Here is a 21,388-nt window from a genome sequence, read left to right as displayed (position 1 = left end):
AAAGCCACAAGCAGACAGGCTTCGCTACAGCCCTGGACAGCTCTCGAATCTGGTACTGCGAGGCAAACCAACTCTGCACAAGGAGACCCTGTCGAGCAAGCAGTAATATTCTGCTCCATGGTTCTGTCTCAATCCTTACGAAAGGAAACTTCTGGGCTGCCAAGAGTTGTGGTTGCAAATTCCGTTAATAATGGTTAAGCACTTTGGGAATTTTTCCTTTGATTGGCCATGAATACTATTCAACTTTAGCAATGAGGCACAACATGTATCTACCAGTAAGTACCTTCACTTTCATGAAAAATTTTCCATGTGATGATGTGATTCTGTTCTGTTCTGTTCTGTTCTGTTCTGTTCTGTTCCTATTCCTATTCCTATTCCTATTCCTATTCCTATTCCTATTCCTATTCCTATTCCTATTCCATCCTACGCTACTTTACAGTTTAGTATAAAAACATGTTGGCATTAAGAACTGGACTTTTTTATTGTGAGAATTCAAAAGCCTTCACTGGCCGAACACTTTAATTGTTGCTATGTTCAGGATGGAGAAAAAGTCTTGATTTATGAAGATACTGGTGAATTTCATTACATTCTCATGAACAGGCTGAAATTCGCACCTAATCTATAAATGTCAAAAGTCATTTGAAAAAGCTTCTTACACTGAACTTATACAAACTTCTGACATCTCTCTAGCTGAAGATTTCACAGAGGCTAAAGGGCACCCTAAGCCAGAGGTCTTCAAACTTGGCCGCTTTAAGACTTGTGGACTTCAACTCCCAGAATTCTCCAGCCAGCCAAGTCTTAAAGCGGCCAAGTTTGAAGACCTCTGCCCTAAGCCATTTCAAATTCCAGCTGTGTGCATTTGCCAGGAAAACATAAAGAAGGTAACATTCCCATCCAAAAATCAAAGCTTAAGAGGTCATGGCTGTACTGCAGACTCTCTTGGCAGCACTTGAATCGAAGTGAACTAGTTGCTACAACCCATGTTAAGATGTTGGCCATTGAGATGCAACGACCCTCCTTTATTCATTCACTGAAAATCCTGACGCACAAGAGTAACATATTGTTACTTTTAACTCCCTCGCCCCATGACAGGCAAGCAAACTTGTAAAACCTGAAAACGAAGCAATACCAGCCTGCCGTGGGTCACCCCAGCCAGTCACCTACCTAGCAACAGCACTGCCTATCCTGCCTAGCAAGCCAGTCTCGAGCACCGGAGCCAAGCTTCAGCACTTTGACAACTAAGGATGTGGAAACTCAAGCATAGAAGCTGAAGCATAAATCACACCTCTCTTCTCTGTCAGTTTCCCTGGCAAGGAGGGAGCAGAAACCTGAAGAGCACCAGGGTATCGTCAGCCATTTTGATTTACTTCCAAAAGCAAAGCAATATTCAAGCCATTGGGGGCAAAATTGCCATCTTAGCACTCGGAATAGGTTTGCCCACCGAGCTAACGAGGGGAAAACAATCAAGTTTTTTTTTTCCCCCCACATGAGATAGTTTTCTAATCCCAATGAGTTACATGCTTACCCACAGATCTAAACCAATTAAAAAGGTGTCCAATTGCGATTTGAATTATTCCTGCTGCAGCAACATCGGCGCACCGAGCAGGATATGAAACCAGCAACTGATCGAGCTGCAAACGAAATCTCTACTACAGGCTTGCATGCAGCATGGCACAAGCAGATGCTTAAAAAGCTTCGATTTCATTTCCAGAGATCAGAGACAGAAAATTCTCCCTGACATGCTTCCTTAAGAGTCTTCATCATAATCGCCATAGCCGAGAATTCTGAAATTTACAGTCCCCTAGTATTAAGAGTGCAGGAAAAATTGCACTATACAAAGATTTTTTTCCCTAAACTTCTATATTTTTTCCTAACTGCTATACTTCTATATCCATCAATTCTGCATAATTTTCAAGCAAGGTATTTAAATTCCATATAGAGGTAGCCTTACGACCAGAACTGAGACCATAATTCCCATTAAGCAAGGCAATGAGTCATGCCCAATTTTATGTTTTTTGCCATGCCCCCCGTTGTTAAGCAGGTCACGTCAGAAGTTAAGTAAATCACTCAGTTGTTAAGCAAATTTGGCTTCCCCCATTGATTAAACAATAAAAGCATCCACAAATGATGCATCCACTCTTTCAAACTGCATCAGGCAGATATCCATCTGGATATCTCTGCCCAACTGGTGCGCTTTGAAAGGCAAATATCCAATCGAATATTTTGGAACAAGTATTTTCAAAGGAAGTACCGTATAAGACGCACCTTTTCCCCCTCCTAAAAGGGGGTGAAAATTTGGGTGTGTCATACACCAAAAGTAGCTCCGCCCACCCACTGGCCCCCACCCTTTGGCCTCTGCCTCCCAGCAGTTTACCTCCTTGCAAGCAAACAGTAAGAAGAAACAGCTCCTTTCAGCTTCAGCACAGCCTAATTAGCACAAGTTGATTGGATCGGCCTCCCGACTCTCAGCTGTTTTGCTCTCAGATGTTTTGCACAGGGCTCTGCTGCTTGCTGCAAAGAGGTAAATTGCTGGGAGCAGATTTTTTGTTTTCCTTGTGCTAATCAAGCTATGCTGAAAATGAAAATGAAATTAAAGCAGGCTGTTTGCTCCAAGGAGGAAAAATTGCTCAGAGGCGGAGGGAGATTTCTTTTTCTTCTTCTCCTCACCAAAAAGATAGGTGCGTCTTATACTCCAAAAAATATGGTATCTTGTTTTAGGACAGAGGTGGGGTGCTACAGCCCCTTTATAGGACCTGTGGACTTCAACTCCCAGAATTCCTCTGCCAGCGTGGCTGGTTCATGAAGTCATAAAAGGGCCATAATTCCTCACCCCTGCTTTAGAAGAATGAAACGGAGTGCCCCCCCCTCAATCAGAAAACATTTTTTTCCGTCTACCCAAAGGGTTTTCTGAAGCAACCAAACAACTAATAGCCAACCAGAAGCCGAGCCTGCAGTCACGCAAACCATGAACGTTCATAGATCACATTATAAACATGCCTGCTTCCATGGCTTCACATAGCAAGAGTATCCTCTGAATGGAACCTTATCAAACTAGTTATTTCTCTCCTAACCACAAAAAAAAAACACCTTCCTCTTTGGCAAAAACCCAAAGAAAAGGGGATTGATACTGAACCTAAAACAGGGGTCTTCAACCTTGGCAACTTTGACTTGTGGACTTCAACTCCCAGAATTCCTCAGCCAGCAAAGCTGGAGTTGAAGTCCACAAGTCTTAAAAGTTGCCAAGATTGGACACCCTGACCTAAAGAACCCCAGAAGCTAAACTGTTCCGCCAAACTTTAATAAGCTTTTCAAAGCACTGAAGGTTCAGCCCTACAAGGTAGACCAGCTCAAGAAAGCTGCTCCCCAAGAGTATATATGCTCTATTAACAAAGCACACATTTTACTTCTTCCTCTCTCTCTCCCTCTGAATCTGGGAGAAGCCAGACTGAGCTCCCTTAATGCGACGGCCTTTCCCGGGTCTTAAGCAATGTGTTGGGCCCTCGTTTCCATAGCAGCATCTGAAAACTCCCTTCAAGGCCATCTCCTGGGCTTTCTACGCCCATCCCAAGCTTTCTCCTCCTCCAAAACACTCAGGATAATCAACTGCTTCTCATTCTGATTTAACCATGTTCCGTTCTCGCCCTAACCTATTAACGTTGGTAAGAAACATCTGGGTTTTTTCAGCGCATTCGAGGTCACCAGAGGAAGGAACAACCCTGAGTCATCCCTGCAAAGAGGCCCACATCTGCAAGGAGTTGCCAGGCCTGGAAAAGAGAACCATCAGCCCCATCAGTGGTGAAATGTAAAATTTGTTACTACTGGTTCTGTGGGCGTGGCTTGGTGGGAGGGGTGTAAGGTGACTGGGTGGGCGTGGCCAACTTTCTCCCCCCCCTCTTTAAAAAGCATTTTTTCTTCAACCTCTTCGGGCCGAAGAGGTTGCAGAAAAAAATGCTTTCAAAAGGCTCTGACAATCCCAGCCGAGTTGCCTGATCGTCAGAGGCTTTTCTTTTAAAAGCATTTTTTCTACAACCTCTTCTGCTGAAGAGGTTGCAGGGGAAAAAAATGCTTTTAAAAGCCTCTGACGATCCCAGCTGAGCCCTGCAATCATCAGAGGCTTTTTTTTTTTTTTTTTACTTTTAAAAGCATTTTTTCGGTCGAAGAGGTTGTAGAAAAAATGCTTTTAAAAGAAAAAAAAAGCCTCTGATGATTGCGGGGCTCAGCTGGGCATGGAGGGGGAGGGGGGGTTGCAGGGATTTTTGCTACCAGTTCTCCAAACCACTGGCCATCACTACCGGATCGGGCGATCCAGTCCAAACCGGTAGCATTTCACCCTGCATCAGCCCCACCTTGATCACTAACATACCGAGAACCCGTTTGATGTTTTACTGTTTGTATCACTGGCCATTAAAAAAAAAAACATGAGCTATGAAACGGTCTTAAGAGAGGAAGGTGCTTCTTTCCAATTAAAAAAAAAAGATTGGGAAGGGGGAGGGGGGAGGGAGAGGCAGAAACCATGATTACCATGAAGAGCTATGGCTTCCCGGAAGGGCTGCAAGTCCGTCTCGACAGAAGAACTAGTTTCCGTGGATGTCGCTCGGTTAGGGGATACTACAGTCAGTCTTGGGGGAGCTCTAGAGTTTCGTGGAGGAGGAGCTTTTCCACACAGGAAGCTGATTAAGTCTTCTCTGCGAATAGTTCTTCTGCGCTTTTTAACCCAAGCCAAGACATCCTTATTACGACGCTGGTAGCCAATATGGATTCCTACGTCAAAACTCCGCTGATGGGCATCCACACTTTCTGGAAGAAAAGAAATATGCGTTAGGTGTTTGACCAACTACAGGCGGCAGCAGGTTCAGATATAAGTGGCCTTCTAGAACAAGGGTCTCCAACCTTGGCAACTTTAAGACTTGTGGACTTCAACTCCCAGAATTCCTCAGCCAGCTTTCCAACCTTGGCAACTTTAAGACTGGTGGACTTCAACTCCCAGAAGGTTGGAGACCCCTGTTCTATAAGCAAAGCCAAAGAGAACTGGCACCCCTGAAATGCTTTTTGAGCTTCCCCGTGGATAGGGTGGATGAATGGAAGATCAATCCAATATTAAAAACTGATTAACAAATTGCAATTATTTCCACACCGTTTTCCCTGCTGGAGGGAAAAATTACACAAATCCGACCCAGCCAGCTGGTTAGTAAGTTCGACAAGCATAAATAGAAACACGATAAATACATTGGGTTAGCCCTACCTAAACTTTAGACTCGACTTGGAGCCAATCTGCTAATATCGGATACCAGCTGGTATTGGTCCGGGTGGTCCTCGACTTACGGCCGCAATTGAGCCCAACATTTCTGTTGTTAAGCGAGATGTTTGTTGAGTGAGTTTTGCCCCATTTTGCGATCTTTCTTGCATCAGTTGTTAAGTGAATCACTGCAGTTGTTAAGTTAGTCACACGGTTAAGTGAACCTGACTTCCCCATGACTTTCCTTGTCAGGTTGCAAAAGGTGATCACGCAATCCCAGGACAGTGCAACCGTCGTAAGTATGAACCAGTTGCCAAACGTCTGAAATTTGATCACATGTTCATGGGGATACTGCAAAGGTCATAACTGTGAAAAATAGCAATAGCAGTAGCACTTAGACTTATATACCGCTTCATAGTGCTTTATCAGCCCTCTCTAAGGTACAGAGTCAGCCTGTTGCCCCCAACAATCTGGGTCCTCATTTTACCCATCTCAGAAAGGATGGAAGGCTGAGTCAACCTTGAGCCTAAGGAAAAATTGTCCCAAGTGACTCTTTACAGTGCCATTGTAACTTTGCATTACTGTACTTGCATTTGAACTCGGGGCTCACTCACTCCTTTCAAAATGACTCCTCCTCTGGATGAAATGGCTTTACCACCTAATCTTTGAAACGAAGAAATTTGGGGCTTAACCTGGTTTCTTCCCACTTGGTACAACAGCTCTCCAACAAAAGCAGGGAAAAGACATATAAAAACAGCAAACTGTTCATGCAATCAAGCAAAACTATTTTTTAATAAATAGTGCTGCTTAGAGCCAAGCAAGGGGTTACGTTTTCTAACCATCTGTTTTTATCCCACTTTTACACCATGTTTGTAAGTCTTGTTGTAAGGGAAATGACAGGACGTCCAGCACGGATTGAGAGTTCCTCGTCTCCACCTAGGTCAAATTCCTCCTCTTAGGCTGTAAAACTCATTTAACAACCGTCTTGCTTACAACGAAAATTTTGGGCTCAATTATGGTCATAGATCAAGGACTACCTAATGCAAGGCTAAAAGAGGTATGTTCTCTATAGTAACCTCTTAATGGACTTTTGCTGATAAGGACTCCAGTGATAAGATTTCAGGATTTGTTTATAAATAAGAGATTGTGTGTGTGTGTGTGTGTGTGTGTGTGTGTGTGTGTGTGTGTGTGTGTGTGTGTAGATCATTTGCTCTATTTTAGGAGGAGGGGATCAGTTACTAAAATGTGTCATATGTGATGAAAAGTTATTTTTCTGTATTTTTCTTTTCTGTATTTTTTCTTTTCTATTTTTTTCTACTCTTTTTTCTTTTCTATAGCTTATTTTTTCTTTTCCTTTTTTTAGTTTGTATCCGTTTATCATTATAGGTTGTAATTTTTACTAATGTTACTATTAAACAAGAAATCATTAATAATTTGGTATCCTAATACTTTCTATTCTCAGAGATAACTTCCATTAACACTCAACCTGTAGTAACAGCTGTTGGGAGAAAGACCAACGCATGTAGAGAAGAGCCTTTTATGCATGTATGTATGTATTTAATTAATTAATTTGCTTTTCAGTCACTTTCAAGAAGCCACTGCTAGAATTATGCAAGACAAAAGGATGCCTGCAAAAAGTTGACGCCTCTCCTGATGCCATCAGCATTTACTGCAAGAAAAACCCAGCAGCTGTAGGGCCGTAATGGCGAACCATCACCCCAGTTCAGCTGCGCCACCTATGCGCATGCGCCTCCCGCAGGCCAGCTGGTTGCCGGATCTCTGTCACCCATGAGCAGGGAGCGCACGGGGAGTCGCACGCACATGCGTGGGGGTGTGTGCATGCGAGGGGGCTGTGCGTGCATGAGGGGGATGGGGCACAGGGCACATGCAGGGGGCGGGGCGCATGTACCCCGCCCACCTCATGCACGCACATGCCCCATATGGGCAGAGGGCATGGCGCATGCGTGGCAACCACGCACGCATTGCATTTTGGGGTTTTGGAGGCACTTTGGGCACTCTGTCCGGAAAAAGTTAGCCAAGTAGGGTGTCCTTGTGACAGACAAGTAAGAAATTCAGGTACTGTCATAATTTGCCCCCGAATATATACAGCCAAGACATTTCAATGCATGGCAGTAATTGCATCTTATCTGATATTTGCTCGCAACGGCTGGCTTGAAGAGGGACAAAACGTTCAGGCCACAAAGGGCTGGTTTTGTGTGGATCACGTCCAAACTGAAACACACAAGTTCCAAGCATCAGTGGTTTGAGGGTGGGAGAGGAGATCAGTTGATGAGCAGATCTAGGGAAACAAAGTACAGGTAATCCTCGACTTACAACACTTCATTTAGTGACCGTTCAACGTTACAACAGCACTGGAAAAAAGTGACTTGTGACCGTTTTTCACATGGCCTTTGTAGCATCCTTATAATGTGATCAAAATTCAGATGCTGGGCAACTGACTTATACTTAGGACCACTGCAGTGTCCCGGGTCATGTGATCCCCTTTTGTGACCTTCTGACAAGCAGTCAATGGGGAAGCCAGATTCACTTAACAACCATATTGCTGAGCACATTGTAAGCCGCCCTGAGTCTTCGGAGAAGGGCGGCATATAAATCAAATTTAAAAAAAAAAAAAAAAAAAAACATCTTACTAACTTATACTAACTGTGGTGATTCCCTCAACAAGGGAGACAACAAAGGTCATAAAATGGGGTAAATGCCTCATTTAACAACAGACATTTTGGGCTCAATTGTGGTTGTAAGTCGAGGACTACCTGTACTGGACGGCTCTGGCACACAGACTATGTGGGTAAACCCTGCCCAATGCCCTGCCACACCATTGTAGATTTTATTTGGGCAAAAACTCAGAATATCCACTTTCAATCCTGCTACTAATTTGAACTTACTCACCCAAATAGTTTGAACTTACAGTATATTTCCAACTTTAGCCACACATCTATTTGCTTTTGTGCAAATGACACACCTTCTGCATTTATTTTTATTTTATGCCATGTAACAAAAATTAATGGTGACCACTTTGAAAATTTTGGGAAAGCAGAACATAACCTTCTCTCCCTCTCTCAGCCCAAGTCACCTCATAAAAATAAGAGGAGAAAGGACTGTTGTGTGCAAAGGAGCATTGTGTGTATTTGCCACACAATGGTTATTTATTAAAAAATAATCAAGGTGGGATATAAATAAATAAATGGGCGGCATGGTGGCCCAGTGGTTAAAGATGCTGAGCTTTTCGGCTGGAAAGCTGGCAGCCCAGGTTCGAGACCCAGGTGCCACACGACATCCTTGCCCCAGCTGCTGCCAACCTAGCACTTGGAAAGCATGCACATTCGAGTAGATCAGGGGTCAGCAACCCGAAACTCCGGAGCCGCATGTGGCTTTTTCATCCCTCTACTGTGGCTCCCTGTTGCTGGTCGGCTCCACAATTGATAGGGCTTTCGGATATAGAAAAAATGTTCCTACCCTAGGAGGAGACTCTATGGTGGGGGAACCGGACTTCCGGTCAGCAGAGGAAAAAGGATGCCATGCTAGGTGGAGACTATGATGGGGGAACCAGACTTCCGGTCAGCTCCATAATTGAACAGGGGCTTCCGGTTAGGACCTTTGTGGCTCTCTGAGTGTTTAAGGTTGCCTACCCCTGAAGTAGATAAATAGGTACCACTTTGGTGGGAAGGTAACAGGGCTCCATAACGTCATGCTGGCCATACAACTGGGAAATGTTTTCTGACAGCACCGGCTCAATGGCCTCAAAACGGAGATGAGCACTGCCTGCTAGAGTCAAAAATGGGCCTGGTGGCTCAGCAGACTAAAAGCATTGTGATTAACACCAGCTGTCTGCAATTATTGTAAGTTCGAATCTCACCAGGCTCAAGGTTGACTCAGCCTTCCATCCTTTCTAAGGTAGATAAAATGAGGACCCAGTTTGTGGGGGCAATAAGCTGACTTTGTATAAATATACAAAAGTATGAAGGCTATTGCTTAATGCATTGTAAGCCGCCCTGAGTCTCTGGAGAAGGGCGGCATATAAATCAAATTTTTTTTAAAAAATGACTAGCGAAGTAAAATCCACAGGGAGACTCCTACAAATAAACAAAGAAAGAAAGCAACCTTCAACCTGCCTAGATTTCTCTACTTCCATCCACCAATGGGGTGGCCAAGGACCCAAACCACCTCTTGAGCAGATCTGCTCAACTGCCAAAGGACAACAGCAGCATCAGATTTAATAGAAGGAGTCAAGTAACTCTTCAGTTCTTTGATTTGCAAGAGGTTTGGGTTTAGGCAATACGAGTCCTGACGTAAAATAAAGAGGGCAATAAAGAGGTAGGTGGAACAGCAGAGGAAAAAATACTTGCCCAACAAATGCAGCATCACACATTTGCCATACAGTTTCTAAAGATACTTTCTTTTAAATGCAATCAATCCATGTTTACATCAGCCAGAGTGACAACCTCACAAGGGACCAAATCTCACTCTGGTGCTATTTATCAATTCTACATCTGCAGATAACTGGTAAAACTGGCATCTACTCTGAAAAATTTACAATAGCAGACACTGAGAATGAAAAGGGGGAGAAGCGGGAGACAAAAGCAGAGCACCATTATTACTTTAGTTGCACATACATAGCTAGAGTACTCTCTACTATAAGGACCAAGTGGGCTTTCTAACATGGACTGAGTCTTGAGGGAACAGGCAGGCAGACGGCCTAGAGGCATTTCCATGCAAGGGACGGAACACCTATGCTGGCAAAGCAACATGAGAAGCCAAGCCAAGGAGAGAGTGCTGAAAACAAGCCCAAGCTTGCTCAGAATCCAGATGTGGAGCCTATGCCATGCAGAGGCTGAGGGAGTGGCATCACAGCTGCAAAAGTTCTGGATGAGCATAAAGAAATGGCAACAAAGTGAGAGGCGAGCAGGGAATGGATAAGAAGATCTGCTTTATTCTCTTTATTAGATATTTTTCTTTTGTCCAACCTTATTTTTTTACAAATAACTCAAAACATGCCAATAAAAGAGAATGTTTGTAGTCCAGGGCTGAAATGAGGGGTCCTTGGTGCTCTCTGAGGTTGCTTGTTTTCTTGCAGATGTTTCATTACTACCCATACTTATGTTACCTAGTAACATAATGGGCTAGCAACAGGGTGGATTTGATTTAAATCAAGTTGATTTAAATCACAATTTAAATCATGATTTAAATCACTAGTAAAAAGGCTTGATTTAAATCAACTGATTTAAATCATAATTTTTAAAGAGCAACTGTCATCTCTGCTACTCCTTTGACCCACCAGTGTTGCAGAATATACAGCCTCATGCTACATAACTAAGCTCCATTTCATGCTGAATAAACTAAATTATTTATGTATCTTTAATAGAATTATCTTATTATAGATTTTTACCCCAAAAGTTTTTTATTAAAATAAATTTGATAAAAATAAAAAAAAATCCGATTTAAATCAAAAAATCTGATTTTTTTGATTTTTTAAAAAAATCATTGATTTTTATCCACCCTGGCTAGCAAGCTCAGAGAGCACCAAGGACACCCCTCATGCCAACTACTCCTTCCCCCTCTTTTCCCCACAACCACCTCCCTGTGAGGTGGGTTGAGGTGAGAGGGAGGGACTGGCCCAGAGTTATCCAACCATGTTTCTCATGCCTAAGGAAGGACTAAAATTGATTCTCCTGGTTTCTAGCTGGTGTCTTAACCATTAGATCAAAATTAGTGTTATACAGAGAAGTCCTACTCTGACAACTGAAAGAGGAAGAGAACATAAAAAGCAGCATTTGATTGACAGGCAGATGTTACTGATTGTCAAGAAATGCAAACTAAGAGACTGGACCCTTGGAAAGAGAGAGGATAAGCTCAACCTCAAGAGGTATTAAGCCTGAGATAATATTGAGGCTCCAAAACAGAACTACTAGAAAAAATGGATAAAACGGGCTTAGACAAAATCAAGAGTATATTTAGATGGTAGGCAATGCTGATGGGCATAGTAGTAAATGATGAAACTGTTAAATTGGGACGTCACCCAGAATGGCGAATGGAGCATCAGCTGCAGAGAGCCCTGCTAAGGCGGGGGAGGGAAGGGAGAGAAGAGAGGGGCAAGAAATTACAGAAGGGAAAACAAGTCAGCAGAGGCTGAAGAGTTATGGCATTTGGGGATTTAAATAGGACAGTGCAATCATATGGATTTAAAATGGTAGAAAGGAAAACTGAATAAAGACTTTAGATCGAGCAGTTAACTCAAGGGCAGTTTCAGTGAAGTGAAGGTGATCGAAAATAGAGTCAGAAATTAGACTGCAATGAATTTAGAAGACAGTAGAATTAATTGTTCTTTGTGCTTCGGGAGGAAAAGTGAGATAAATAAATTAATCCCCCTTTAGGTGAGGCAGCTGTTTCTCAAAGAGTATGGGAACTTTAATTCCCGGGTATTTGGCCACATCAAGCTGGCAAGGATAACCATTTATTTCTATTCCTGAATTTGACTATCAAATCCAACCAAGACCCAAGTAATATTTCTATCCAGCTTTATTCATCGGAAACAATCTATTCCACTGCCAAGGGACAACTGCTATTAATACTTACACATCACATATTTGTGCTGGGCATCAGTATTTTTTTTTTCAACGGAAGAGGTGGCTTCTATAGATTGCACGAAGCAATGATCTGCAGAACCTTGAAAGTGTAATCAGCAGGTTCAAACTACTCACCAACACTTTGTGCTTAAGAATTCCATCCACACTGCAGCCTCAGCTGATGGGAGACTAAGCTACCTTCCAAAATAGACTCTTGAGAATATGATACCGCATTCCACAATGTTAAGCACAAGTAAAACTTACACTATTACGACAGTCGAATTGTCACATGTTGTTCTGAACTGAAAACAAATCTTTGTTTTCAACAGACATTACTGGGACATTTTGTAAATGAAGACTTCAGGCCAAGACATCCTCCTTTGACTCACCTATGCACAAACTACGTGACAATTCCTGCAGCCAATGCTATGCTTATAAATAGAGCATTTCTAATAAATGGTCAACTTGCGTAATTTTGCAAGCAATAGAAATTGGTGGGCACAATTAAAAAATGTGTTACCGATCACATTACACTGTTTTGGCTTTGGGGTCCTTAGTGTGCCAAGCCCTACATGTATTCCAAGTTCAAAAATTATTATGATCTGATACATTATTATTATGTAATACAGTTGGTCATACATGTTCCTATTGTGATGAGTGTTATAGTCGTATGTCGTTTGTATGGTCCATTGTGGAACTTTTCTCCATGGGTGTTACTCAACTAACTGTAGATCTTAGTGAATCATTCTGGTCCTCATGGGAGCTAAGCCAGGCTAAGAAAGCAATCTGTTTAATTTAAAAAGCTCCAGGCCAAAACTTCAGTTCCTGAATACTTTTATCCAAAGACAGCATTATTAAGAATTCATAAAGGTTGACAGTTCTCATATGACTCTCATTATGTTACTATATAATGTGTATTGTATATTCACAGTGAGCAGAAACATCTGGCATAAAACACAACCCTGCCATGAAAAAAACACTGGCAGTTAAATTTGACATTGTTCTTACTCTTAATTCATCTTTACAATGATATTTTTCTTTACTCAAGAACATCAGTTCTGATAGTTTTAAAGCAGACTTTTTGCCACAAATGCTGTTGAAGTTCCACTGAAACATAAACTGTCTAAATGAGTCCACAGTAAACCCAGAGATCCAACAAAACCTATGACAAAACCACTAAGGCCAGATCCCTTGCAAGTAGATCCACCTCATAGCTCATCCAACAAAAACTAAGGTGATTTATAGGTTATAGGAAGGATTCCCCACGGACTGGGGAAACCCAAGTTCTGCTATCCAAGCTTTTGGAGAGAATTTGGACCAGCCATCCTTTATCAGGGGATAAAACTGAGGGGAAGCACTACATCTGTCTTTCTCAGATACAAGGTGGGATTAAATTTAAGAAGGAGGGTGCCACATGTACCATAGCAATTTCAGCACTGCAAACACAATCAATATTTGATAATCCATATCAGTTCACAGAAACATGGGATCTACCATATCAGGACATTCACATGGCGATAGGTGGATTTTCAAAAGTAAGTTAAAATTATATATATATATATATATATTTAAGTATACAGAAAACAAAAACAGTATAAATGTATAGAAAACAATGTTCGTTCTTGGAGAGGGAGTCAATCTCATCCATGTAAGCTCTTTGGAATATTTATTCTTCCCAAAATATATGTAAAGGTTAGCTAATTATAGTTAAAGATGGGAGAGCTTGGGAGTGGAAGCTTTTAAACCTTTTACTGAGTTAATTGCTATTACAGAGTTCTGAGTTTATTGTCTGTACTTCCATACAAGCTGTTTTTTTACAACTAAAAAGTCAAAGTGACAGAACTTTTAGCAAAGATGCCTTTTCCTTCTTTGTTAAAAATAGTGCTGCCATATAAACACCTGAACAACATGGTCAGGTAAAACCAAAAGCCCACTGCAAGGGCAACATTCCGGTCCCACAAGGGCCAGCTGGATGCCAACAGGAAGTCAACAGAGAACATGTGCAATTTCTCATACCCACTGATTGCAGCAGCTAGGCTCACATGTCATATTAAATCATAGACTACATAACTACTGTTCTTAAATTGGACAAAAATGATTCATTTCATATAATATGCCAATGTTCAAACAAGCAATTACCATTTAGTTTGACCTATCAATCCATTCAGTAAGCCCTGAACACACACACACACATACACACACACACACACACACACACAGTTTCCCCGAAAATAAGACATCCTCTGATAATAAACCTAATCCGGCTTTCAAGCGCATGTGCTAAAATAAGCCTCCCCCCGAAAATAAGTGCTCCCCGAAAATATTTAAATGCAAGGCTGGAAATCAGGTAAGACAGCAAGAGGAGCCCCATCTTGCTCCACGCACCCCAAAATAATAAGACCTCCCGGAAAATAAGGCCAAGTGCTTATTTTTGGGTTCAAAAAAATATAAAACAGGGTCTTATTTTCGGGGAAACACAGTATCTATTTATCTCCCTCTCTCTGACAGACAGATGGACGGAGTAGGGAGAGAAAGAACCATCATATCATTAGACTAGATCAGTGTTTCTCACCCTTGGAAGCTTGAAGATGGGTGGACTTCAACTTCCAGAAACCCCCAGCCAGCGCTGCTGGCTGGGGGTTCTGGGAGTTGAAGTCCACCCATCTTCAAGCTTCCAAGGTTGAGAAACACTGGACTAGATTCTTAAGACCAAGAGAAGGAAAAACTAATCTGTACATTTTGGTATCAGGACTGTGTTAGCTATGGAGCAATTTATGTCCCAATGTCTTGCAGAGTGGAATTTTCTAATTTTGGACATGTCATTCCTGCAGTTCTCAGATGTATTATAAATATAGGTAAGGTTGGGATACGCAGAAGACTCTGATTCTCCCCTTTACTTTTCACAAGATTATAAAAGTGCAGAGTCAGGAGACAGCGTCCCTTGTCCTTCTGCAAGACTAGATTACCAGTACATTCTTTCCCAGCTAGTTCCATGCACTGCTTGGATTTCTAGCAAGAGGCACAGGCTGCAGACAACCCATCTGGCTTTGACCCAGCAACTGCCAAGCAATAAACCAACAAAATGGCAGCTGGTGTCAATTAGAGAAAGAGAGCTGACTAATACTATTGGCTGAACTGGCAAATACCTCCCTCGATGACTAAATGGTGGCTGTTTTCAGCACTACATTCCATTTGGCCACTTCAGAAGGCATCATCTAATTACATTCATTGCTTCTAAAGTAAGTTATTCACATGATATAGGAATGGCTAAGTCCAACAAAAATATTGTTACCTTTATTTATTTATTGGGTCACCAAACTTGTTATCAAGGCAACTCAGGCTTTAGCTGAGCCAGCATTTGCCAGTTAGTGCTCGAGTACTTATGAGTAACTGGAAGCACTTTAGGATATTTAAAGTCAAGCCAGTAACATATTCTGGAGTCTTCTCTTTTCCTCCATGAGCTGAAAGAAATCTCTGAGCACTCATGGAGTTTTTAGAAGTATGAACCACCCAAGACTATTTAATAGTCCTTTTCCAGATGTTTATAAATTAGTATAGAACTAGAATATTTATAAAGTTGACCGACTGAGTCTTTTCCTAGGCTATCAAAAACATTGTAATAGTTAAGGAGTGGAAAAAAATAATTGAAAGTTAACATAACATCTAAATCCAACATTTCTTTCTCTGCCTCTCTACTCCATCTCTATCTCTCCAAGATGAGAAATAACTAGACATGAAGATCTAAACTTATTTAAAAGTCAGTATAAATAGTACAGGGTTATAAAAGTATCGCTAATATCAAACCATGCACAACCAAACAATGAAGACAACCATTTTATTCCCTGGAAAACTACATCATTTTTCCCATGAGAAGCTACATTATGTCAAGCTTACCTAGAAATTGAAGATCCAAAAATTCACTGAGTTAAGGGACTGATCAACTTTTTTGTAGTACATAATGATACTGAAGACGTATAGCAATGAACCACAGATAATGTGTTTAATACTTTATGCTGTGTACATAGGAGTAGAATCTGTTCAATTTAAATGTCACTTGAATATCAGTATTCGAGACAAATCATTTAAACAAAAATCACATTAGAAGTCCCAGCTTGAACCTGGCTTATAAACACAGTTCGTTCTAAGATACTTTGTTATTTCTGAAATTAGGATCCTATACTGTTCCTATATCCTGTGCAAACCTCTTGCAAATCCAGGGATCTTAAGGGCAAACAGCAGATAAAGGAACACCCCTTACTCTTTTTTTTGTCCTCGGGATGCATTCCACAAGAAAGCCCCCCCACACACACACACATCCACAAACCACAAAACCCTCCCAAATACATAACCACTTGCCTCCACATACCCTACAATGAACACTCAGCACAGAATTAAAAAAACAGTACCATGGAATAAATGGAGAAAACTATGCAAGTCTGCTATACCATTGGATCTACAGGGTCTCCTATACCATTGGCAACCAGATAATGTCCCTTCCAACTCCATTATCCTATAATACTCTCCTGATGGGATTAGAAGATTGCTCACTCAGAAATGATGCTCTTGTTCCACCACCAAAGTTCTATAGTTTCTCCCAACTCTCAATTTCTATTAACATATTTTATTGAGTTATAAAATATTATAAAATATACAAAATACAAAGTAAATAGAATAGCAGTGGGGGGGGGGGGGGAAGAGAAGTGAGGAAAGAAAAAGAAAAAGCATTCACTTCTGACTCTGTTATAGGAAAGGAAGGCATTCACATCAAATCACAATTTTTTGCTTTTTCATAATAATATGAACAAGCCATTTCTATAAAGATCTATCAGTCTAATCGGTAAAACCCAAAATCAGAGTTTCATTCTTTTCCACATCAAGCACGAAGTTCAGAAGAGGTCTCCAACAAACCTCAGTTTCTAAAGAAGCCTCATAAAAGACTCCTGAGGAACATTTTTTGTGACCATATTCTTTTAGTGTCAGTAGCCCCAGCAGCAGCCTAGCCTTGGGCGAGTGAAGTCACATACAGAACACAGCCTGAAGTTGGCTGGCACCAACTTCAGTGTTGAGCCTTGAGATGAATGAGGAAGGTCCTAAGCATCAAAACAATTCTAACCACTCCCTCCTCTCAGGCACTGGAGAAGAGCTGGCTTTGCCCCTGACATTCAGCCCCCAGAGGCTGTCAAGGAGACACCGAAGGGTCACCTTGCAAGAGCCACTTGACCCTTCAAGGCAGAGACAGAGAGTTCCCGTAAAAGCTTATTTCAGGCATTTCCTGAGGCTCCCAAAATCCCCACTGAGCACAGAGAGCTGGGCTTCCCTAGAAAACCAGTGGAACAGCTTGCCTTCTGAAGTTGTGGGGCTCCATCACCGGAGGCTTTCGAGAAGAGACTGGACAGCCATTTGTCTGAAATGGTGTAGGGTCTCCTGCTTGAGCATAGGGCTGGACTAGAAGACCTCCAAGACCCCTTCCCACTCCCATTATTCTATGTTCTATCTTGTATATTAAAGTCCAAACTCAGTGGAGGAAATACCATCCAGACAATGAACGCCTGGGTAGAGGTCTCCTGCTTGAGCAGGGGGCTGGACTAGAAGACCTCCAGGGTCCATTCTACCTCTGCTAGTCTGTTATTACTTCACATGATCTTGATACTTATTACTTAGGATCGCTTCCAGTGATCTTGATACTAACCCTGTTATTCTGGAACAGTCGAGGGTCCCCTGCTTGAGCAGGGGGTTGGACTAGAAGACCTCCAGGGCCCCTTCTAACTCTTGCTATTCTGGAATGGTGGAGGGGTTGAAGACCTGCAAGGCCCCTTCCAGCTCTATCCTGATCAACTGAAAAAACCCCAAATGCTTCTCTCTCTGCCCTGCTCCACCAGGCAACCCTACACCCAGGGCCCCAGGGTCTCTCGCCTCGGACCTACCCCAAAGCCTATGAAGCTGGGAAAAGCAAAAATGGGTTGCTCTCCAGGCGCCCCTCGCCCTTCTTCCAGCCCTGCAAGACCCCAGGGCTGGGCTGAGAGACAGCCCCTCCCCGACGCGGAGGTCCCCCTCCCAGGAGTTCTCAGCCCCCCCTCCTCCTCCTTCCCCCCCACCCAGAGTCCTCCCCCCCCCCGTCCCCGCTCACCTTTGTAGAGGTTGGTGACGGCGGTGGCCGCGTTCTGGAAGGGCACCCAGAGGGAGAGGCCGGGCTGCTGGCACACGCGGTCTGCGCGGGGGGGAAGAGAGCAAAAGGGAGAAAGTGAGCCTCGCCGTGACCGCCTAACCCCCCCCCCACCTCCTCCTCCTCCTCTTTTAAGGCCCGGCCATATTGCGCTTCGCCATTTTGTTCACCCGCCACCGCCGGGACGGAAGCGCAGGAAATGGGAGGAGGGCGGGGGGGGGAGAAGAAGAGGTCCGAGGAGGACGGAAGCCGCCTGGAAGCGTCCAAGTCCGCCCCGGGGGGGGATAGGAGGATAAAAGAGAGCGGTGCGGAATGCTCCATTTTTTCCCCCATGGGTGTGGGGGGGGTAGAAGAAAGCGGGGCGCCCCTTCTTTAAAAAAAAGGGGTGGAAACTACATCTGGGTCTATTGCAGGCGGCGGCCACCCCCCCCCGGTTTAAGGCCCTTCCCACCCCGAGTATTCGACCCCCCCAACGGCCATTTTGTTGGTGGGAGGGGCCAAGGGCCCGGGCGAGCCCACCCTCCCTCAGGACGGGGGGAGGACGGGACGGGCGAATCCATTTGTGCCACCCCCCCCAACGGAGAGCCGCTTTCTTCACCGACTGAGAGGGAAGAAAGAGAAGCGGCGGCGGCGGAGGCGATGATGAGGCCTCCCCGCCATCTTGAGGACGCCCGGCGGGGGGAACCGGGCCGGGCCTCGACGACCACTCCCAAAGGTTCCCACCCGGGTGAGGGGAAAGACAGAACCCCCCCCGTGAGGGGGGGTCTCCCTCCCGGCGTCGACACGTGTCAGGGCGTCCACACGTGCGGCGGGGCCTCCGCTCACCCTTGTAGAGCTGCGCCACGGCGGTGGCCGAGTTCTGGAAGAGGTGCCAGAGCTTCTGCTGCTTGGGCTCCGGCTGCGGGGTGGCGGCAGCGGCCGCCTCGTCGTCGTCCTGTAGTTCGGGCGGCAGAGGGCCGCCGCCGCCGCCGCCTAGGCCGCCGCCGTCGTCCTGCTCGGCCTCGGCCAGGCACTGCCGCTCCCACTGGCTGAACCAGTGCTCGGGCCCGTGCAGCTCCTGGATCTCGGCCTCGCCTTCCTCCTGCGCCGCCTGATCCTCCATCGCTGGCTCGCTCGCCCGCCCGACCGGCCGGGCCGCCTCGGCGCGGCTCCGGCTACCTCCGTCCGGCCGCGCCCGGCAGCTGCGGCGACGCCATCAAGAAGAGCCGCTGCCGCCGCCGCATCCCCGGCCGCTGCCGCCGCCCACACTGAGCCCGAGACGCCGCCCCGAGCGCCCCAAAAGGCCTCACCCGAACATGCTAGGGGGAGGGGACAGAAAACGACAACCCCCCCCCACCCGCGGTAGAGCCCGCCTCCTTCCCTTCGCCGTCGCCGCTGCCCCAGCGACTCTCCGGCGCCTACCGCGCGCCCATTGGGCGGCTGACGCGCCCATCAATGTCATAAAGGAGGAGGCGGCGAAGACGAGGTCATCAAGTTTGGTTACGCCGGCAAAATGGAAAGGAGGAAGACAGGGAGGGGGAGGAGGACCCGTCTGCGCAGGCGCGGCCAAGGAGGGGAAGGTATATGCGCGCGCACGTCAGCCTCGCTGCGCCTCCACGCACGCGCAGTTTCTCCTGCGCGGTTTCTCGGTGTCTAAATTCGCCGCCGGGCGTGGCTCGGCTTCACCCTTGTGGCTTTAAATCAAACACCGTTTGCAACAGCGGGATAGCGCCAATGCAAAGGTTTGGTGCTTTGTAGCACCGTGCATTGGGCCGCGTACATTCCTCTAGGAAACCATAGTTCAACCATGGTGCCTAGATGGAACCATGCAATGTGGAGGGGCATGCTGAGCTGCAGAAGCGAAAAATCTGAATTTTGGTTCAGTAGTCAATAAATCCCCCACCCCTCCCCCGGCGTGCTTTTTCAACCCAGCCTTAGCATTGCAAAAAGTCTGCAGAGATTCTCAATCATCCAGGTCCTGGTTGTCCCAAAGGTGTTTTTTTTTTTTTCAGGAGGCAACCGGACTTCCTTCTTTTTTTTCTTTTGAAGACGTTTCGCTTCTCATCCAAGAAGCTTCTTCGGCTCTGACACTATCCTGTCAGAGGTGACTTTTAGCTATGCAATTTGGGACGAACACCCTTGGAATGGGGTGGGAGTAGGAATGGATTTCCAGAGGGGGGGAAATGCAGACTACAGGAACCATTTGCACCACTCAGGTGACCTTAAGGACACAAGTAAGCCTCCAAGTGCTTCAAAGCCCCTCTAAAACAGTGTTTCTCAACCTTGGTAGCTTGAAGATGGGTGGACTTCAACTCCCAGAATCCCCCAGCCAGCAGTGCTGGCTGGGGGTTTCTGGGAGTTGAAGTCCGCCCATCTTCAAGCTTCCAAGGTTGAGAAACACTGCTCTAAAAGGATGCAAATGACCAGCTCTCTGCAAGGAGTATAAATCCTTCCATTCCCCACCATCCAGTCAGAACTGAAGAAGCTTGAATGAGAAGTGAAATGTTTTCAAAAGAAAAAATAAGAAAGTCCAGTTGCCTCCTGAAAAAAGCACCTTTGGGACAACCGTAACCTGGATGACGGAGAATCTCTGCAGACTTTTAGATTTAGTCTTCTGAGCTTTCAGATTCGTGCTGGAGCCCATCCTCAAGAAACTTCTGTGTGCCTGTCCCCAAGGTGCTTTTTTTCAGGAGGCAACTGGACTTTCTTGTTTTTTCTTTTGAAGACGTTTCGCTCCTAATCCAAGAAGCTTCTTCAACTCTGACAGGATACTGAGGAATGGAAGGATTTATATTCCTTGTAGAGCTGGTCATTTGGGACAACCATTTGGGACAATCCAGGTCATGGGACAACCATGACCTGAGAATCTCTACGGACTTTTAGCTATGCAATTTGGGATGAACATCCTCTGAATGGTGTGGAATGGATTTCCAGAGGGGAAAAATTGCAGACTACAGGAACCATTTGCACCACTCAGGTGACCTTGAGGACATAAATAAACCTCCAAGTGCTTCAACCACCCTCCAAAAGGATGCAAATGACCAGCTTCTCTGCAAGGAATAGAAATCCTTCCATTCCCCACCATCCTGTCAGAGCTGAAGAAGCTTCTCGGATGAGAAGCGAAACGTCTTCAAAAGAAAAAACCAAGGAAGTCCAGTTCTGAAGTCCTGAAAAAAAACACATTTGGAAATGTTATTGCAGTTATTGCATTCCTGTTGTGGTGCACCTTGACAAGAGGGAAGGTAAAAGCAAGCATTGCCTGTACAGGTAGTCCTCGACTTATGACCACAACTGAGCCCAAAATCTCTGTTGCTAAGTGAAACATTGGTGAAGCGAGTTTGCCCCATTTTGTGACCTTCCTTGCCACAGTTGTTCAGTGAATCACTGCAGTTGTTAAATTAGTCACAGAAACGAATTTACGACCAT

The 21,388-nt window shown here is 44.7% G+C and overlaps 1 protein-coding gene across 1 annotated transcript in view; it reads right to left on the bottom strand.

The window, feature by feature from the left end:
* The window catches only part of HAPSTR1 (HUWE1 associated protein modifying stress responses), a 31,500-nt gene extending 12,125 nt beyond the window's left edge, over positions 1–19,375 (bottom strand). Inside the window, exons 1-3 of the mRNA XM_034420558.3 lie at positions 18,809–19,375; positions 17,948–18,028; positions 4,522–4,797 (exon numbers count right to left, since the gene is read on the bottom strand). Of these exons, the coding sequence (XP_034276449.1) occupies positions 4,522–4,797; positions 17,948–18,028; positions 18,809–19,085 (634 nt within the window). The 5' untranslated portion in view covers positions 19,086–19,375. The remainder of the gene's footprint in view (positions 1–4,521; positions 4,798–17,947; positions 18,029–18,808) is intronic.
* Positions 19,376–21,388: the final 2,013 nt, after the last annotated feature.

Source organism: Pantherophis guttatus, chromosome 14 (assembly GCF_059756535.1).
Source record: "Pantherophis guttatus breed Tessera chromosome 14, ASM5975653v1, whole genome shotgun sequence".
NCBI classification, from domain to species: domain Eukaryota; kingdom Metazoa; phylum Chordata; class Lepidosauria; order Squamata; family Colubridae; genus Pantherophis; species Pantherophis guttatus.
This window is presented reverse-complemented; position numbering and strand designations above follow the sequence as displayed.